The sequence below is a fragment of the Octodon degus genome, unplaced genomic scaffold, assembly GCF_000260255.1.
Source record: "Octodon degus isolate 3935 unplaced genomic scaffold, OctDeg1.0 scaffold00004, whole genome shotgun sequence".
NCBI lineage: Eukaryota > Metazoa > Chordata > Mammalia > Rodentia > Octodontidae > Octodon > Octodon degus.
The window spans coordinates 7,929,175-7,950,602 of NW_004524580.1; the positions used below are offsets into that span (position 1 = coordinate 7,929,175).

Sequence of the window (21,428 nt, forward strand, 5' to 3'; positions counted from 1 at the left end):
ATGTGAAATAAATTTTGCAGCATTGGTAACCTAGCTGGATTATATTTCATTTTAGGACATACACTAACAGTTAAGTGCAATTATTCTTTTTTAATGTATGTAAAATGTTAATTGAGAATTAAGCAGCACTAAAGGTATTCTTCAATTTTTATTGTGCTAATCCAATTCAAAAATTATTTGGCAACTCCTGCTTTATTATTTAAAAGCTTCCTCAAAAGCTCGCTGTTTGGCATGGTTGCCAGTGAAAGGCACAGTGATTTTAGTAGCTGTTGCTAACAAATGAGTGTTCTGTTTGGTCATGGGAAGCTACACCACACTCGGTTCCATCAAATCAAATTTAAATGAAAGCTATTTAATAGATTTACCATAAGAGGATGTTCACATTTATCTACAATGGCAATGGAGGGTTTCCCTCCGACTGTGGTAGGCCCTGTGAGCTCCACTGATCTGCCTTCCTGGTCTTGGCTTACCTCAGCTAACTGCACACCTGAGGACTGGTACTCCAACCAGGCTAGTCGTGTCCAGATAACGACTCTACTGGAGCATTCCAAGAATAAATGTTACTTAGGACCAGTGCAGGGATCACTGGGTCTTGGAGACTTGCATGATTAGTCAGCTTGGATTTGTTGTTTTTGTTCAGAATTGTCCCTGTGCTCCTGTTTTTTCTCTCCATGCCACCACACTATTTCTATCCTGGGGTTCCTCTGCTTCTGGCACTCCTGTGGATGTTGCCTTTACTCATGCTCAGTGCACGCTGGCCACCTGGGACCTATCACTCTGCGTTGCCCACCAGCTCCATCCCAGGTTTAACTTTAAGGCCTTGTTGAGTGTTTCCCTCTGCTAAGGATGTTGATGTTAGGTTCTTTGTTGTGGTAGAGGACAGCTCAGGCAAAGGGAAGGGGCCTTACCCTTTGCTTCTGCTGAGAAGATTGTAAGTTAGGCACTTAGCTTTCTTGGACTACGTAGCTGCTTTTCCATTTTTGCTAATGACAGCTTTTTTTTTTCATCTTATGTATTTTGGTATAGGGTCTCACTATGCAGTTCAGACTCATAGTGATCCTCCTGTTTTCAGCCTCCCCAGTGCTGGGATTACAGGCATGTGCCACCATGTCTGGACTACTGATGACAGCTTTTGAATGGCGTCTGAAATCTAGGAGATTCTAGAAAGCCTTGCAATCTTCCTCTCTTGATCCATATAGCACAGTAGAGAGAACATGAGTTGGGAGGTATACAAATCAAATTTGTATCTTGATCTAGTTTCCTATTGGGCTGTGAACACAAGAGACAGAATGCTTAGGCTTAAGTCTGGTTCTCCTCTTGCTCATGGTTTGATCATTGGAGAGCTAGCCTGACCTCTCTGAATGTCAGATTCCTTTTTTAAAAGGCAGAGTTATAAATCCTATAATAAAGGATTAATAATGAATATTTAATTGGTTAATATGTGTCAAAAATTTAGACCTTTTCCTGGTATATTGTAAGTGATATGCTAATAACTGTGACCAATGGAATTATCTTGTGACATTGGGCCTTTCACTCTGCTCCTTCTCTTCTTTCTATAAAAGACTTGTGCTATTATACTTTATTTCTGTAATGCCATCTGTTTTTATTAGTTGAAATATTCTGATATTTCTCTTTCCTTATGCGATCTGTGTTTGTGTTCATCCTTCAGGAGGGTGATGTGGGAAGACAGAGATGCAGGGGCTTTCAGTCTAGGTGACCTCGGACCTTGGTCTGGTTCCCCATGTTTCAGGTTAGGACCGTAGGCAACTCAACTTTTAGAGAGTTGATGCTTTCATTTTTGTAGTGTGGCTTCAAAGCCATCTCACAGTACCGGAAGTAAGTGACAGAACAGATGAAACCTCTGGGATAATGCGTTCATCTATCATTCTTGTTCTTGATCTTGGTTCCTTTCTCATTTTAAATACTAGAAATCTTATAAGTCACCACTGATCTCTTCAGTTTCAAATGTAGTGGTTAAATATTTCTTCTCCAAAAATATATTCTGTTATCTTCTCTTACACCCCCCTCTTCGCCTCTCATTCTCCAGCTTTTTACACTTTGCCATCCCACTTTCTTTACTTTTTATTCAGTGTGATTTTTATAACACTTGGCTTTGCACTGTTAAAAATGAAACTAGAAGAACTAGTTGTCTTTACTCCTTCTTATTTGCATGATTCTTGCCTGGCTTTCCGCTCTAGGCTTGCTGACACTGTATTCCTGCTGGCTTCAGTTGGTGGGACTCTTCTGCGAGGGACGTCACATTTCTCCTTACAAAACAAAATAAAATGCAATTTCTTCTTGGGATAACATAATGATGGGAATGAGGAGGAGGTGAAGCTGGGTTAAGCAGAGGACGCATACAAAGTCAGTTCGGGTAATTAATCTTCAGTGTGGTAAGAACGTGGTCAGAGGGAAGCTGACCTAAAAGCTTAGAGATAAGAATGCCAAATTCTAGACTTAGAGGTCCCTCATCTTTTTTGCTTAGTACACTATAGATCTTTGACCTGAAGATAAGCATTTAAGGAATGATTCAGATGGCTTTCAGAATGAGCATTATGACATCAGCATGGGTCTGACATTTCTCTTTTTTGATAATGGTAAGACTGTTCCCTCTGTCATGAATGTTTGGCATCTGAGAGTCATCTCTGACTTAGATTCTCCTTATCACCCTACAATAACTCTGTGTTGAAGCCAGTTATTTCTCCTGCAGAGCGTGGCTGTCATACATGTCTCTGTCCTTCCTGTGTTCCCAAACCCAGCTCAGGATTGCATAGTTTCTTGCCTGGACTTTTGTTAACTCACCATGCTAGTTTTTCTGTTGTGCTGTACAAGTTGCTACAAAGTTAGTATCTTAGTAATTCACCTTTGTTATCTCACAGTTTCTGTGGGCCAGGAGTTTTCGGAGCAACTTGAATGAGATCTCTGCTAGGGGTCTTGTAAGCTGTGGTGGAGGAACCGCTAAGCCGTGATCTTGGCTTGTCTGGAGGCTTGAATTGAAAAGTCTACATCTGGGCTTGTCAGGTTTTGGCAGATTTAAATTCCTTTTGGTTGTAGAACTGAAAGCTCTGGCTTCTTGCTGGCTCTTGGTTGGTAACTCCTTTTAGCTCCTAGAGCCCTGCATGAACCCCATAAGTTCTTATCACATAGGCCTTCTCAGCAGGGCCACTTACTTCTTAAAACCAGCAAGGCAGCCCCATATAATGTGTCATGGCAGAGACATCCCATTGCCTTTGTCACATTAAGTCACAGGTTCAGCCTAGTTCAAGGGGAGAATTATAAAAAGCATAATGAATAAAGAGGTGGGGCCCCTCTCTGTCACACTGTCCTAGTCCACTGTTTTAGGATCCACACACACATTATAATAATCCTTTCAGATCTGAGTACATTATTCACATTATGAAAGTAACAAAAGACAAACTGAGAATGGATGAGGAAAGTGCAGATGCATCTATTTAAATAGCCTAACATCTCACTGTTTTATTTTTTATTTTTTTGGTTTCTTTTTTAGGAAAAGGTCTACAGGGTGTTCAGGATCTCACTATTAGACCAGACTCATAGTGATCCACCTGTTTACAGCCTCCCGAGAGCTGGGGTTACAGGCCTATGCCACCAAGCCCAGTCTCAATTGCTGTCTCAGCGTGCCTCGGGGGCGGGGCTGAGATGGCAGGCCTGGGGATCGAACCCCTGTCCCCTATTCCTGCTTGCAGGCACTTTAATCCACTGAGGTATTTGGCTGGCTCACAACCCACTGTTTTGCAGATCACTAGATACTGGGGGCCTGCCCCTTAGCTCAGTTCTTTAAGTGACTGCTTCAACAAAGCAGTCAAGTTCAGGTTGCTGTGGTTCGATCCCCACAGCTCAAGCCAGCCAAACCTGCCCTGAAGGCATTCGGAGCAAAAAAAAAAAAATCCTAGATACTAAAATTAGTAAATCTTAACAGATAATACATGTATGTTATTTAATGATTTTTTAGTAGAAAACACCAAAATAATTGAAAACATAAATGGTGAAAGGCATTGCATCTGAGAAATGAATCTTGGAATAGGGAAGGGATGGGCAGGACATTTTTATTTTCACAATAAACATTTCCACATCCTGTCTTTTTTATAGCCATGCATATAATATAGTAAGGAAACTTAAAAAATAATCATAAATAATTATGATTATTTATCATAATCATCCTATGATAGTCTTGATTGGTCTCAACCTCTTTTTTTTTTTTTTTTTTTTTTTGTGCTACCAGAGCTCAGAATTGGGATCTTGCACTCACTGGGCAGGTACTTGTGTCCCTGTGCTATCTTCCCAGACCCTCAACATCTTTGTTAAAGTTTTTCAATGATTTCTCATGTTATTTATTTCTTAATAAAAAATGATTTCTTTTTTTTTTTTTGGCAGAACCAAGGATTGAACTCAGGCCCTTGCACTTGCCAGGGAAGTGCTTATTCCACTGAGCCATCTCCCTGGCCCATAAAAAATGATTTCTTAAACAAGCTAAAATATATCTAGTTTTACTTTTGATAGTTAAGTAAATCTTTGAAAAATATTTTAGAGAACTGAATCTCAGGGTTGAAGATTTTCAACTTTGCAAACTATAAGGATCTCATCTATAAAACTGCTAATAACAATTGGAAATCCAGCTCTGCTAAAATATCTGATCACCTCTGATCATAGAATATTTACTGCCAAACACGTAGGACCTCTCCTAAAAATTCTTCTTTATGATCTCACAGCACCTATTTAATAACTAACTATCGGGGTGGACAGATAGTTCAGCAGACTAAAGTGCTTGCTTAGGCAGGTGCAGGAACCGGGGCTGAATCCCTGGTACCATAAACCATGCCGGCCCCACCCCAGGGCATGCTGAGACTACAGTGACTGAGACTGGGTGTGGTGGAGTGCACCAATTCCAGTGCTTGGAAGGCTGAAAACAGAAGGATCACTATGAGTGCGATCTGTGTACCCAGACCCTGTAAAACCTGTACTAAATACATTTGAAAAAAAGGTACTGTAAAGTTTCATGTACTCCAGTTAGTCCAGAAATATATAGATGAATCTACTTTGTTCTTTTTTGATTAGACTTATCTTCTTTCTACCTACACTGTAGAGTATAATGTTTTTAAGTGTGAAATTTGGAACCTGGAATATGTGTTCCAATCTGACCTCTGCTGTCACTAGCTTTTTGAGCTTGAATACACTTTTGGTGCAATAAAGTGAGATACATGGGCATGTGTTTGCATTTGACATTAAAGCAACACATAGTGGTTCAAAATCTTAATATTTGTAGCAGTAATGATGCACATTGATTTCATTTTGATCTTTGAGGACAAAGGGTATAGTTTCTCTTAGCCTTTCTGTCCTCAGTTTTTATTAGTTGTGGTCTTCACATCCCCCTTACCATGAAATGCTCTCATCTGTATAATTTCTAGTTTGCCAGTGATCTTCTCAGCTGAACATAATGTTCTGTGTGGAGTTTGACTAGAATCAAATTTAGCAGAGTTATTTTCTTCTTTTGTGTAAATTTTATCCTTCTATTAAAATGATCAGTAAGTAAAATTAATGTCTTTCTGTGACTCATTCCCCTGCGTCTAAAGTCTGAAAATCCTTAAAGTAATTTCTCCGTGGACTGACTTTAAATTCCACATATAGATAACAACCTATGCTCATTCTCTTTGTTAGAAGCATAAGACATTTTTCTCCAGTAGGCATATTGTCTTCCTGTTTAACATTTTGACATTAATGCCAATGCACCTTTTCATCCTGTATATGTCAAAGTTCGTCTTTGCTGAACTTGAGAAGAAGACAGCGAAGTGGTTGGCCAGTACAAAGCAGAGGACGGAACTCAAGAGTAGTTTAGGAAGGGTGTGAGATTCATTTACTTTATTAGGCATAAATAGGTGACAGAATCAAGGGCTTATTCATCTAGGTGCTCTGGAAAATGATACAGTATACTGCAGTATGTTTCAAACATCCTATGATGTTGAACTTTCTATTACTTTTTGATAAATGCAACAATTGCCTTAAAATATAATGTCTTTTAGAATAAGTACACATTTAATTAATGCAATTCAGCAGACCTCCAAGGAGTCTAAATAGATAGCTATAATAGTTTTTTTAGAAAAAATAAAATCATACTTGTTGTACTGAGGATTATTACATGTAAGATCAAGTTAGTTTATTCAGGTGGATTAGGAATTTAACTCTGAAGACACATTCTTTCAAATACATTCCAAGGATTCTTGGGTAGCATATGCAAGGCCTTTCATGTTGATGAATGATGACATTTCCTAACCCCGTGGTTCTCCTCCTAGGGGCAGCTTTGCTGCCCAGGAGACATATGGTAACCTATAGAAACATTTTCAGTGTCTCTACTGCGAGGAAGCTGCGAAGACCAGCGATGCTGGTAAATAGCCTGTAATGCACAGGACAGCTAATGATAACAGAGTCACCTAATACAGAATGGTAATGGTGCTGAGCTTGAGTCAGCTGGTCTTGAAGGGTCCACAAGTCTTCAGTGTTGTAAAGGTCTTCCCCACTTCTATTTCCCTCATTTCCACCTGTCTCTTTCTTCTCTTCCCATTACCCTATTAAGTTTTAATTCTTTCTAATCACTTAACTGTCAAAATTATTATTTTTTCTTCCTCTTTTGAGAAATACAACATTTATTCCAATGACTCTTTGAGGCAAAATATGAGAAGTATTCGCAACATGGCACAGTTAACGATAGTTAACATTTTCATTGTTCACCAAATTAATGTTGAAAGTGACTGACTTAGTTATGGGGGATCTTTCCCATGAAGAGTAAGTAGCATTTGGGAGAAATTCGCAGTATTCAAGTCAACACTTACCTCAATATGGCACTTTGTCAATAGAGATGCTTAATTTATTTAATTGGTGGAATGCTATGGTTTGCTTCTCAATAATTTATCTGACATGGGGTAGAAAATATTGAGAGATTTAATGCAAAATCATCGTTCAAGGGGAAATTCTTTGCACTACTTCACTGTCTCATCTATAGCTCTTTGTACACAGATTCTCAAAGGGTGACTGATTGATAGTAGTAGCAGCTGTGGGGCTCAGGCATAAACTGGTGACGGGCATACCAGAGCATCTCTGAATTATGTGTTTGAGATTCATGCTCTTGCTACTTGCTCTGTGGAGGCAGAGTTCAAGTGAGCTGTCGGAACATAGAGGATTCTTTCTGGCCTTCTCTATTATGATATTCTTATCTAGGGTTCTTTTTTATAGCTCTTTTAGAGTTTCATAATCCTGTTAGAGTACATTTACTTTGAGAGTAAATATCGTCTTGTCTTCCCACCTTTCCCAAGATACTTTCGTTGCTGAGGGTGTACGATGATGTAGATTATCTTATGTAATAAATATCTTTTGATGGACTAAGGATTTTCTTAAATAGTTTCTCCATGCTTTTGTCTTTCAGAACAGTTAACATTTAAGTAATGTGCCCTTGCTGATATATAAATTAACTCAATTGTTCTAAAATTAGTCACCCTCCCTGACTTTTTTTCCTGAGTATCCATTTTTTAATAAAAATTGCTGAGTTCTTGGATGTTAATGAGGATTAGAAAATTTGCTTTTGGCCTTAGGCATGAAGATAGCCCCCAAATATGACAAGTGATCAAAGGACAGGAACCAACACTTACAAACATTGAAACCTATGCTATGAATCAATTATCAATGTGAGTCGGGGAGGATGGTGCATGCCTATAATCCTAGCACTTGGGAGGCTGAGGCAGGAGGATCCCTGTGAGTTCAAGAGTGGCCTGGGCTACAAAGCGAGTGCAAGGCCAGCCTGAACTGTATCGTGGTACCCTGTCTCAAAAAAGACACAACATTACAAATGTCATAACACAAGACCACTGAATTAATAAAGAATATAATACATTGTTTGAAAGAGGGTTTTGGGCATGAGTTTTGAAACAACTGGAAAAAAGAATTTAACAAATCCTAAATCTCTGCCACATATCTATAATCTCTCAATATTTCACTTTAATATCTGCCAGTTTGGTGAACTTGATATGTGTGAATACATTGTGGGATTAGGAACAACTGTAGTTACAGACAGCATTTCTTAGAACTAGAACCTCGGATAGATGGGCCAGGAACACTGAAAACTGACTTGGTAGCTCTATCTTAGTCTCTCCTTGATTAATGATTAATTTCTGTCATTGACATGTAACAAACAGGTATGCACGCCATTTACACCTGCTGTTCAAATGCAGATGTGTAGGTAAGGAAACTAAACATACTTTAGAAAGTCAGTATTCTGAGAACATCTAAGTTCCAGGGATGAAAGCTTAAATAATTTCTATCCTCAAATCCTTGGAGAAGGGTATCTATTCTTACCATAAAGAAACTAACTCAAGTCAGAAATAAATGAGGGCCAGACAGATAGCTCAGCAGATTAAAGTTCCTGCTTAGGCAGATGCAGGGACCAGGGTTCAATCCCTGGTATGCCGTGCTGGCCCTGCCCCCTGGAGTGCACTGAGATGGTGATTGAGACTGGGCGTAGTGGTGGTGTGTACCTGTAATCCCAGCATTTGGGAGGCTGTAAACAGGAGAATCACTACAAACCTGATCTGTGTGGTGAGACCATGTAGAACCTGTACTAAAATACAAAAAATAAATAAATAAATTTAAAAATTGTCTTTTCCCAAAATAAAATACTGGTCTCCTAAGAAATAGAATGATCATAATGCATTATAATCTTGTAGGATTCTATTAGCTTGTGAATGAAATCTTGGGAGGTAAAGAAGACAGTAGTCATTTAAATGTTATCTTTTAAAAATTAATTCTGAAGGTGCAAGTTTTTAAATCAATAACAGTGTGAACCTTTAGTCTTTATAATGTCTATTTTTAATCACAGTATATGGCCAACCCTATATCGCCAGAAATGATGGACTTAGTGGATCCAATGATAGGAATTTATGAGGGTTCAGCGGAGATGTCCTCGGACTTGCACTCACTGGCTTCTTTTATGTATAGCAGCCATCCACAGAGTAATTTTCCTGCACAGCATAAAGCTGAAGACCAGAGTTCACCAGCTGGTAGGTGAATTTTTAATTCTCTATGAAGTACATTTAAATCACCGGTACTCGCTAGCAGAGGTATGAACCTTAGCTTGGAGTTCAACCACATTATTAATAGCCCCTGGGCTGGAGTTGGATTTTTTTTTTTTTGACTGTTGGATAACCTCATGTAGCAAATGGAAATGCCACACAGGCAGGAGTTGGCCCCTCCTAACCTGTTTGACCTCCTTCTTAGAGAAAGTAGCACCCTAGAGTCTCTGGCCAAGCTGCATAGACAATCAGTTATTACAGTTGCCAAAGCAGGTGTGATGGGAAGGGATTAACATATCTTCAAATCATTTACAGGCCTCACACTCTCTGTGGCTTTTGACTAATACGTTTTCAAATGTCACCAAAGGCAAATAGGTCAGAAAGTTACAACTCTGGTGTCCGGGGTGATAAACAGGTGTAGGTGGCCTTAGCGATGTGGTGATGTCATTAGTCTGTACACTTGCTCTTCAGGGTCAGTGGATCTTACTGTTTTTGAAACAAGAGTGTCATATATGGCAAAGTAAAAATAGTTGGTAGGATGTCACAGATCTCCATATTCTCTTTGGAGTTTATAAAATTTGTGAGAAGAATATATTATTTCCATGTATTTTCTCTGATTTAGCATTTTTCTCATTGCAAATGAAGAGTGTTACATTATTCTACTTATGGCTGAATTAATGAAGTACCACATTTTATTTCATATGAGCTTATTTCCTTATTAGTTCATTTTTGTGTAAAGTAGACTAAGGGAGATATTAAAAATGGAGAGGCTCATGATTTCTGACACAGATGTTTTCTTAAGTATCTCAATTCTGCACTCATTGTTAGAGTTTTGGAAGCACAAATTCTATGTAAAGCAAAAATTTAGCGTTAGAAATCCTGGTTCAAACATATTTATGTGTCATTTATCTGAGAATGTTTGCTCTGAAGAATTATTGCAACTGGTGAACTTACGAATTTTGAGTACAAATAAAACACTCATTTAACTCTCCTATTAAAATTTAGTATCAATTAATAATATTTCAGTTTTACATGATTAGCTAGTCTTTATTATCTGAAAAAAGCTCTTAACCAGTGTCCTTTAGAAATGTATATTTTCTTAAAATACCAGTGTCATCAAAAACAAATCCATATCATGAGCACAAAATGTTCATAGATGTTATTGGGTGCTACCTGCAGTACAACCTATTTATTATTCTTATACATCCACCTTTTTCATATAAAAGTGCATAAAGAAATTAATGAATAACATGCTATTAGGTTTCGTGGAGCCAAAACAATTTTGATTGTGAAACTAAATACATTTTTTTTCTCACTAATGTCCAACAGAGAACCCAAGGAATCAGTATATCACCGACATCACTGCTGAGCAGCTGTTCCATGTTATCAGGCAACTTGTACCTTTCACTGAACACATGATTAGTGTATCTGCTTTCACCATCATGGGAGAGGGACCACCAACGGTTCTCAGTGTCAGGACACGTGAGCAAGGTACGAGTGCATTTCCTTTAAAGGAATTACCTGTGAACATTGCTTTTGTGTGCTGTGATACTTCTTGTGAAGATTAACTGTTAATTCTTCTCTTCAAGTGCCAAGCTCCATTCAAATTATAAACTATAAAAATGTTAGTTCTTCATCTATTTTGTTGTATTGGGATCCTCCAGAATATCCCAATGGAAAAATAACTCATTATACAATTTATGCAATGGAACTGGATTCAGGCGGAGCATTCCAGATGACTACCGTAGATAACAGCTTTCTCATAACAGGTAGAATGAAATAATTGTATCTTTTTGCATTCCTACTCTAATGGACAGTATGCATTTCTCCATAAATTAAGTATTTTAGGACATATGCTGTATCATTCCAGCTTTCTTATTTTAGGTTTCCATGGGTGGCTTTAAAAATGCTTGGAGAAATAACTGATTACCTATGTTTTTCTTTAGCTAGAGTTATCCTCAAAGAAGTCAAAAGTATTTGATCAAAGTTTCATAGAAATTTACTTAATCTGGGAGTTATTCTATCTGGTACATCAAAATAGCTCACTATTGAAGAACTGTATGAATGAATATGAAATCAACTGGCTTCATCCGTGTGCCAACTCAACTGTTCTGCTTCCTGTGTGCCAAAAATCAGATTTCAGCTTGAGATTGTCACCTTTGTGTTTTAGGAAACAACGCAAACATCATATATTTGGAAAGGCCTTCAAGCCTGAGAACTTGTGGAGCTTGAGATTTCCATGGAAACTGTTTTAGCCAGCTCCTCCCATATTAAATGGCACCAATCTGAGAAGTTTAGCCTAACACATTAAACAAATTTCATGTTGTCTTTTTAGGCTTGAAAAAATACACAAAATATAAAATGAGAGTGAGTGCCTCAACCCTTGTTGGAGAAAGTTCTTTGTCTGAAGAAAATGATATCTATGTGACAACTCCAGAAGACGGTAAGAATACCAGGTACAATTTTAATCTAAAAAGCAAGAAAAAACATGAAAGCGATGTTGGGTACCTATTATCTCCACCTCATGCACCTTTAGTGCATGAAGCAAGAGCAAGAAAATGTACTTAAAATTGTTATTTTCTTTCCTTAGAGCCAGAGTCATCACCTCAAGATGTTGAAATAATTGATGTTTCCTCAAGTGAAATAAGGTTAAAGTGGTTACCACCCCAGAAACCCAATGGAATTATTGTTGCCTATGAAGTACTCTATAAAAATATTGATACTTTGTTTAAGAAGAACACCTCAACAACAAGCATAATTTTAAGGGAATTAAAACCCTACACACTCTATAACATTTCCGTCAGGTCATATACCAGGTTTGGTCATGGAAATCAGTCATCTTCGTTACTCTCCGTAAGGACTTCTGAAACTGGTAGGTGGCTTACTTTTGTTGTTTAATAATATGTAATAACAACCACCATGCTGTTTTTATTTTTATAACCTGGAAATCAGTATTGCTCTTTTTGTGTAATCCAGAAATTTATTTGCTTTTTCTGGCAAAAAAAAAAAAAGAAAAAAAAGGCTTATCTGTGCTAAACTGTTAATGTTGATTTATATTTTCAAAAACTCCAAATATTCATTTTAGGGAAGGGTCTACAGGGAATTCAGGGTCTCACTTGTAGATCTGACTCATGATCTGCCTGTTTACAGTTTCCCAAGAGCTGGGATTATAGGAGTGTGCCACCATGCCCAGTCTTAATTGCCATCTCAGTGTGCCCCAGAGGTGGGGCTGGCATGGAAGGCCCAGGGATTGAACCCCTGGCCCCTGCGCCTGCTTGTAGGTGCTTTATCCACTGAGCTATTTGGCCAGCCCTCAAAAAATCTTTCAGTGTACTTGTAAGCTTGGTTTTGAAAACCACTTACTTTTACTTTAGGTAATAACAGAGATACACTGATTGGAACATATTCTTAACCTCTAGTGAGATATTAGATAGCAGAAGAGCTGAAAACACGAAATAGCATGTCTGGGAAGCCTTTGTGGAGGAGGAAGTATTCAGCATAGATCCCAATGAAAGTGGGAAGGGGAAGGAGAAAAGGGGAACAAGGATGTTACGGAGGTTGTTGGATGTGGCCAGAAGACATGCTTCAATCAGAAATAATGTAAGAAGGTTGTATTTAAGTTTTAATGATGTGAGAACAAATATCCTAAGGCAATGTGTTTTTGCCAGATGATGTTGGTTTGTGGTTCATGTTGGGACTGTGATCATACATGGAGGCCTTACTATCAGGGCAATTCCACAATGAATGTTGAGAATTAAGAACTAACTATGAAGTTATTTATACATCTCAGAGAATAAATGTTTATTTACCAGCTACTCACTGAAGTCATTGAACCTCCACTTTTGCAGGCCATAAATAGCCAAATGTTAGTCATTTCAAATGATTTTTCAAGGTGAGATAGGTGAGGCTCTGTGATTGACCACTGGGATCTGGATGTAGGAGAGCACCTTATTTTTGAGTGAAAGTGCTATCTTGATATTTTGCAGTGAGAGGGTGCTAAAGCATCCATTGCTGATGGTGGTGACCATAATTGCAAGAAAGGAATAATAAGAGCATTTTGTATCATCAAGAGTTCGTATATCCCTTAAATTGAACTTACTTGATATTAAACTATACATTTTCATACATTATTAATTTATAGATATTGTACCCAAATTAGATAGTTTTGATAAAACTATCTGCTCTTAATTGGCACAGTTTTATTTAATAATGTGCCAAGGAAAGAAAGAAAAATGTATTTTAAATGTTTATTAAATGCCATAGACTCTGTTAATGGCTTTCATAAAAGTAGCCATTGTAGTTCTGACATCTTCCTTGTCTCATAAAAAACCTAAAATCTAAGTTTATTGTTTCAACAAATGTTTACAATAAATATTTGCAATAGGGCTTATTGCATATATAATGTAAAATATAATTTTTTGCCTTCCTAAAGTATCTACTAACTGGTGGGTTCTCAGTTGCCTAATGTCCTCCAACTGGTAAGTGATGAAATTGCAATTGGAACTCAAGCCCACCTGCATATAAAGCCCATTTTCCTTGTACACACATGCTGTTCTGGAAGCCATCAATAAGGCTGGTAAATTATAAAATATATTTAGAATTTCTCTGTTCATTGCTGAAATAATATTTTGCTATTTTGACTTTGCATAGCATGAGATAGGAAAAGTAACAGCTCTCAATCATGCCATTATAATATTAAAGAATCACCAAATTTAGGAATGCTTACTAAATAATTGCCATGTAAGTGGCCACAGCACCAAGAACACCTTATTTTATAATCTTTTAACATTGAAAAGTAAATTTAGTTTGTTTCATTTTTAGTAGGAACTTAATTCTAAGGCAAGACTAATGAACCTTAAGTAAATGTAAGAATTTAATTTGAGATATAATTTAGAATGACAGTTTTAGTTCTGAAAAATATCTCACACATATAGAACACTTTATAGGCATGGAGACCTAGAATCATTGGAGTAAAATGACTCATAAATCATAGTAGATGAGAAGAAAACTCAGAGTTTGATGGTAGGTCTCCTGAGTCCCATTTTAGGGCTCATTTAATAGGTTCCTGATACAGCTAGGAAAATAATGAGGATGTGGAAGCAGTTCATCCCAGGACTCTTCAGAACACCTGTTTTGGGAGGTTACACTGGTTTGTCTTGACATGTAAACTTCTAAGAAACCCAACAGGCGATTATTTTGTCCAATGCCTCATCTTCCTGTTTGTTATCAGTTCTAACACAATAAGATAGTCTTAATATCACTACAATCACCTTTGTATGTGGTGGAGGACAATGGAATCTCTATAAGTGACTTTTCCTACATCACCTTTATTAATATTGATCCACCCACTTTAGCTGCTTAGGCAAAAGAATAGGAAAGAGCTTTGCAGATTCTCACGATTCTGTTTGAAGCAGAATACACTAAGGGCAACTATCTTATCTATGCCCAAAGTTTAGTCAGCTTACTAAATACAATACATACATCTCATGAAAAACAAGGGCCCACTCTTCAAACCTTTTTCATGAGAATCCGTGTGATGTTAACTCAGTGATGTGCTAAATGCAGCTAATTACAAATAGGAGTCGAGTTCAAATGCTTTACCTTGTTTAGAGAACCACAGTGTATTAATGCATAGAAGTAAAACACTGTGTTCAAACAGGAAAGATTGCTACAATGTTGATTGTTTAATGTGTTTATATGTGTACCTCTGTGTGTTTGTTTGTTTACATGATGCAGTGCTCTCAATTGGTATAAAGTGTTTCCAATCATCGTAGCATGTTGGAAAACAGATAACAATTAATAAAAAAAAGATCGTAGTCAGTGGAAGTTAGCTGGAATATTTATGGTTTGGAGCAATAACCAGTAGTAGATTATGATGTAGGCGTCCACAATTTTGAGTAGAATCATCAACTTATTTGTGTGAATGCACATTTAAAAATTTCTCTACATACATCAGACTTATATACATCAAACAAAAATCTTTGGCATCATCTAAGTAAATTCCTTCTTTTAAAATCATCACTTGGAATGGAGAGATAGTTCAGTGGTCTAAGCACCTTCTTAGAAAGTGCAAGGACCTGAGTTTGATCCCTGGTACTGTGAGTCAACCTAGTGCTGGGGAAGCTGAGACAGGAGGATCACTACCCAGTCTGAGTTGTGTAGTGAGACCCTATATCAAATAAATAAAAAAAATAAAATCATCAAGAGCCAAATTATATATTTTATTTTTATATTTTAAGAAGATTTAGATGTTTTCCACTGACTATAGTCATTATTTTTTTATTCATTAGTTATCTGTTTTACAACATACTATCACAATTGGAAACACTCTTTATTCCAATTGAGAAAATTCTACGTGTTATCATTCTCCCGAATCAATGAGTTGTCAGGCCTGTCTTTATCTGCCTATAGATCCTTAGGGCATTAGCAGAATGGGCACTATTCTCAGTTAAGGGATACGTATTTATTCTCACTACTGGAGGTATATAAGCAACTCCACAGGAAAAACTTAATAAACTTCGCAGGAGGTTTTTAAAATCAGAAGTTATAGTTGTAAATTTAAGCTATTGCTCTTTAATTTATTATTCCAACTAGAGCTTTTCAGCCCAATCATCTTTCTTTTTCTTAAACATGAATTTCTTCCTTATTTTTAATATACTTTATGCCATTTAACATTTTTATTCGCTGAACAGTGTTTTATAGATTTTTTGTTCTTGGGAATCTAGATACAGCGCTACACAAGGTTAAATCCCTAACTTCTTGCATCTTAACATTCTAGAAATATCATAGAAAATGTACTAAACAAATTTGTAATTTAGGGTGGTGGTAAGTTAGTATAAGAAATGAAGAAAAAAATTTCAGTGAAAAGAGGGAATGCTATCCTGAGTGTTCCATTTGAGATGCTGCCAGAGAAAAGGCCCCAATGAGAACATCAGTTTTACCCAGAGATAATATATAGAAGAAAACTGGAGCAGAATGAGTTAGAAAAATATTCCAGAAGGAGAGATAACAATCACCACATTCTGGAAGAGGAAAGAAATTTCATGTGACTGAGAAAAAGCAGGGCATTTCTTCATTCGAGTGGCATATGTTGTTGCTAGGGAATTAGTAGATAGATAAGGATACAAGCAAGCAGAGATTGATCACACAATTTTTGGGTGACTTTCTAAGTTTTGAGTCTACTAGAAATAGGAGAATTATTGCTATTGGAGAATTATGAAACAAGAAAATGATATCACTCAACAGTTTGAGAAAGTTTCTGCTGAATGTCTTGATGCGAGAATAGAGGAAAATGAAGATTCCTGGAGTTTTAGTCAGAGTATCTGCTTCATCATGAGGGGCAAGTCCAACAAGAGGGCAGGGTAGAAAAATTCAGGAGTTGTTTTTTGAGCATGTTTGAGGTATCCAAGCACCTCTTATGAAATCAATTAGGTAAATAAGTTTAAAACCCAAGGAATACTTAATTTGAGGCTTCACTGTGTCTCTGGTTCTGTATGTATGTATGTATGTATGTATGTATGTATGTACATATGTATGCGTGTATGTGTGTATGTATTTAGTAGCTGGCTCAGCCCACCATGGGTGGGGCTGGTGTGACATGTGGTTCTGGGGATCAAACCTTGGTCCCTGCACTTGCCTAAGCTTGCCTAGGCAGGTGCTTTAAACCGCTGAGCTATTTTGCAGGCTCATCTGGTACAGCATTTATAGTAAAAAAAATAAATAAAATCATCTGAACATGAGTGCAGAAGTAGAGGACAAGAAGCATGTAAATGTGTGTGAGCAATATTGTATACAGGCATCAGGAAATCAAGGAACAGTGAATGGAGGAGTAAATGGAAGTCACCAGGGGATAAGGGAAAAAAAATCAAGGGAAAGTTATGTCTTGGAATCCAAATAAATGCAGATTTTCCCTTAGAAATAACTATTTCCTGTGTTGGATGTGGTAGATAAGTGCAGAGAAATAAGGGTCCACATTTCATTAGTGTTTTGCTGAAATGGAGGTTATCGATGGCTTCGTAGGAGTAGGTTTCTTAGCAAAAATGGGGAAAGTGCTGAATTGAAGTGTGATTAAGAGAGAGTGATAAGTGGGAACACACAGAAAATGAGTAGAGAAATTTTGACATTATATGAGAGATGAAATAGAGTAATAGTTGAAGGGACAAGTGAAATTGAACAAGATACTTCCTTTTACCATAATGTATATTACAATGAGTGTGTTACATGTACACTCGAATACTTTTATGTGTAAAGTCCTTGAATAGAGTGGAAATGGCTTTGAGTACAGAGTTGATCTAAAGCTTTCAGAAAGAGCAGTGAAGCAAAATGGCTAAAGGAAATTTGTAAAAACCACACACTCTTTCTTTCTATCTTTCTTTCTTTCTTTCTTTCTTTCTTTCTTTCTTTCTTTCTTTCTTCTTTCTTTCTTTCTTTTTCTTTCTTTTGTATTTTAGACAAAGGTCTACAGGGTGTTCAGGGTCTCACAAATAGAGCGGACTCATAGTGATTTTCCTGTTTACAGCCTCACAAGAGCTAGGATTTTTAAAATAATTTTATTCAGAAACAAATGGCAATGAGACAGTTTCAAAACCCATCAGTAGGACAGTTTCAATAATAAATACATTGTACATTGTTGTCTCAGTGGTTATTCATTGTACAAGATGCAGACATGACATCCTGTCCACAAACACTATTAGAACAAATCTTATTCATTGATTTAAGAGAATGTAGCTGTATATATATTCTATTTTGAATATGCAGATACAAAATGGTTGTTCATTTGTATCCCCTTTTTTTGTTTAGTTTTGTCAGAGAAGGGTATTCCATTGTCATTTAAATATTGTAGGTGACTGAATTCAGCAAAATATTCCAATATAGTCCAGTAGTCCATAACTGTAGTGGGTCATTAGCAGGACTGGTAGTGTCAGAAGTTGTTGACCTGAGCCCTTTATAGCTCAGCATACCAATATGGCTTCACCCCTTATACCTTGTTTTTATACCTTTCTGCTGGATGGTTAAGATCAACATAAAGCAAGACCTATATAACAAGAAATGTAACTTTTGTATCTGATATGATCAGTCAAGTCCCCTCAGGATTTATCCTGAAACCCTATCCCGCAGTTTGTAGATCCTTGGTCAGGGTCAGCCACGTGGATGAGTCTTGGCCCTTGCTTGATCAATTTGCTCTCTGTGAAAGCCTGAGAGAATATTTTCTCTCCATAGACTGTGCTCCTTAGGCACACTCTACATCATTGATCACATTCCTCTGTGGCCCCATAATCTCCTTGACACAACTGAATATTTGAGACACAACTGAATTACATGATGTTACAGTACAGGTTCTCCTATGTCTTGAGTCTTCACTGACCTTGAAAGGCTAGGGCCAAAGTATTGGCTGTCCTTGCAGCTCTTCCTTTTCTCTAATTTTTGGTCTGCAAACTTAGGTAGTTAACCCTCCAGAAGAGAAGCTTATCATTACCCTACAATGTATGCAGTTGGGTTTAACCTAACTATCTGTCTAAATATTAAACATCTTAGACCTAACATGGAACAGGTATTTTCCATCAATTATTGATGTTACACTTTAAGTCCCTACAGATTATGAAGAAAAAAGCTTTAAAAAATAAAAATATTTGAAAAATATGAATAAACAATTACATATTTTTACACAGAAATTTAGAAATCTAACCATATACAGCATTGTAGCAGAACAGTCCTGTGGCATTTTTTTCTTTTCTCTATTTTTCATTTATTACCCTTTTTTAAAAACAAATATTTACTTGAGAGACAGTATGGCAATAATTGGTATGCCCAGTCTCAATTGCCATCTCAGTGTGCCCTGGGGGCGGGGCCGACATGGCAGGCCTGGGATAGAACTTCAGCCGCTGCTGTCTGCCTAAGCAGGCATGTTAGTCTGCTGAGCTATCAGGTTGGCCCATAAAAGGTCAAAATACTTTTAAAAGAAAGGAGTCTTATTAAAAGATCCTAAAATGACAATAAGATTTACCTATTTAATTTATATTGTTTAATCTCTTCCCCAAATAATTCTTATTGTTATTATTCTATATAGACAATTTTTAAGACAGGACTTTTGCTTCTGTGGTCTTTCATCTTTAGCAAAATTTTTTCTTTTTTATAAAAGGGCCTAAAGAACATTGTTAGTAATGTCATTTATTAAGGGTATTGTGGTGGTGTTTGCTGTGAGGTTTAGATTGAATGTTTTCATTTTGCTCTTGCTCATTTTTCTAGGCATAGAATTCTAGTTATTTTTAATTGATATTAATGGTAGTGTAATTGTTGCTTCTGTTTAAACAGTCTATCTTCTTGCTGGTGGTGTTAGATTTCTTTTTGATATTTTTTATTTTCACAATTATATCTTTAAGTCTGATTTTTAAAAATTTCTTGACTGGAAAGGTAACTTGGTGGTTTAAGCGCCTGCTTGACAGCTGCCAGGAGCCAGGTTAGATCCCTGGTATTGCATGCTGCGTGGGCCCTGGAACCCCGGGCGTGCAATGCCAGCCACCAGAACTGCACATGCTGGTGCACACTTGCAATCCCAGTTCTGGGGAGGCTGAGATAGGAGTATCAGTATGAATCTAAGCTGAGTAGCAAGACCCTCTACCAACTAAGTAAGTAAATAAATAAATATTTTTAAAAATTCCTGTTTAGGGTTTATTGATGTTCTTTGCTCTGAAGTTTGATACTTTCCCCTTACCAAGATCACAGCCATTATTCCTTTGTTTGTCTCTTTATTCTATTATTTTAAATTCCCTCAATATATTATTTATGTCTCTTAACTGCTGTTTTATATTTTATTTATAATTGTTTCTTTTTTTCTTAAATATTTATTTATTTATTTTGTACAGAGTCTTGCTACACAGCTTGGACTCCTAGTGATCCTCCTGTCTTAGCCTGCCCAGTGCCAGGATTACAGGCATGTGTCACCACGACCTGTTTCGGTTGCTGGCAAGGTGTCTGGGGTTCTGGGGCAGCATGGCAAGCTGTACCAGGGATGGAACCCAGGTCCTTGTGCTTGCCAGGCAGGCACTTAGCCTGCTGAGCTATATCCTCAGTCCTGTAACTGTTTATTGAGCTGTTCTTGATCATTTCTTTGGTGTTACTGTCCTTGTAACAGATTTCTCTTTATCCCTGTCTGATCTTAATACTTAAAGATAATTTCAATTTCAGTTATTTTGTCCCTTGGCTTTAGAAACTGTGTCTGGTTCTGTCTCAGACCTGCTTGGTTATTTATGGCATATATAATTATTTACTGAAGCCTTTACTCATATTTTTTCAAAAATACGCTTCTGATATAGTAAACAATATTTTCATCATTTGATAATCTCAGTATCTGAAGGCTTTAGACCTATGATTGGTGTGTATGTTATTGCTACCTTTGCTTTGCTGCCTTTCACCATTGCGATCCCATGTGTTTGAATGCTCAATGATTTTCTTAGTGATTTCATAGTTCTCTGAGAAATTATCATGGTTTGAGTTGAAGTTAAATTTCTCTAGGGACGCTTTGTACTTATTTCATGTGGTTGTGTAAGAGTAAGAACAACTCTGGACTACATTTTCATTTTAATTTAAATTCTGACACGTAGACGCTTTTTAAAAAAGTGTTAATAATGAAGTGTAGAATAAAATATCCAGTGTTTTCCAATTCTATCGCTCACATCTACACATTAGAGGCTTATTCTAGACCCATCTTTCAATAAACGTATCATTCTGTAAGTGTTCTGCCGAACCCTCGTATTTTTCTCTCAGAGGAAATTTCTCCCTATAAAGTTACAAGTACTAGAATTTCTCTATATCCTACTCTATTACGAATACATCGCGATCATACTCAAGTTCATGTTTGCAAAATAAATCTTCTAGTGACTTACATGAGAATTTTTGCAAAAAAGATTTTTTTAAGACAAAACCACTTTATGTAATTATATTTTTGTTTTGTCCAGTGCCTTATAGTGCACCAGAAAATATTACTTACAAAAATATTTCTTCTGGAGAGATTGAGGTGTCCTTCTTTCCCCCGACTAGTCCCAATGGAATCATACAAAAATATACAATTTATCTCAAGAGAAGTAATGGAAACGAGGAGAAGACTATAAACACAACATCTTTGACCCAGAATATTAAAGGTAAAAGGATAAAGTCAATGTTGTATACTTACATTTATATTGACAGTGTGACCAGAAAATATTATATTAATGTAATGTTATAAACTATATTAGAATTTTTATTACAATAAGCTAGGAATTTATTTGGAGTGTAAAGAATTCTCTGTCAGTCCTTCCCTATACTTCTACAAGGGGGCAGGCTTCTCTCTGTATAGATGTCATGTTATCCTGCAACTTA

General features: G+C 36.9%; 1 protein-coding gene across 1 annotated transcript in view; it reads left to right on the forward strand.

The window, feature by feature from the left end:
* The window catches only part of Ptprq (protein tyrosine phosphatase, receptor type Q), a 219,508-nt gene that overhangs the window by 33,284 nt on the left and 164,796 nt on the right, over nt 1-21,428 (forward strand). The window contains exons 10-15 of the mRNA XM_023716180.1: nt 8,882-9,062; nt 10,404-10,565; nt 10,664-10,843; nt 11,410-11,517; nt 11,665-11,946; nt 21,029-21,211. Coding sequence (XP_023571948.1) covers nt 8,882-9,062; nt 10,404-10,565; nt 10,664-10,843; nt 11,410-11,517; nt 11,665-11,946; nt 21,029-21,211 — 1,096 coding nt within the window. The remainder of the gene's footprint in view (nt 1-8,881; nt 9,063-10,403; nt 10,566-10,663; nt 10,844-11,409; nt 11,518-11,664; nt 11,947-21,028; nt 21,212-21,428) is intronic.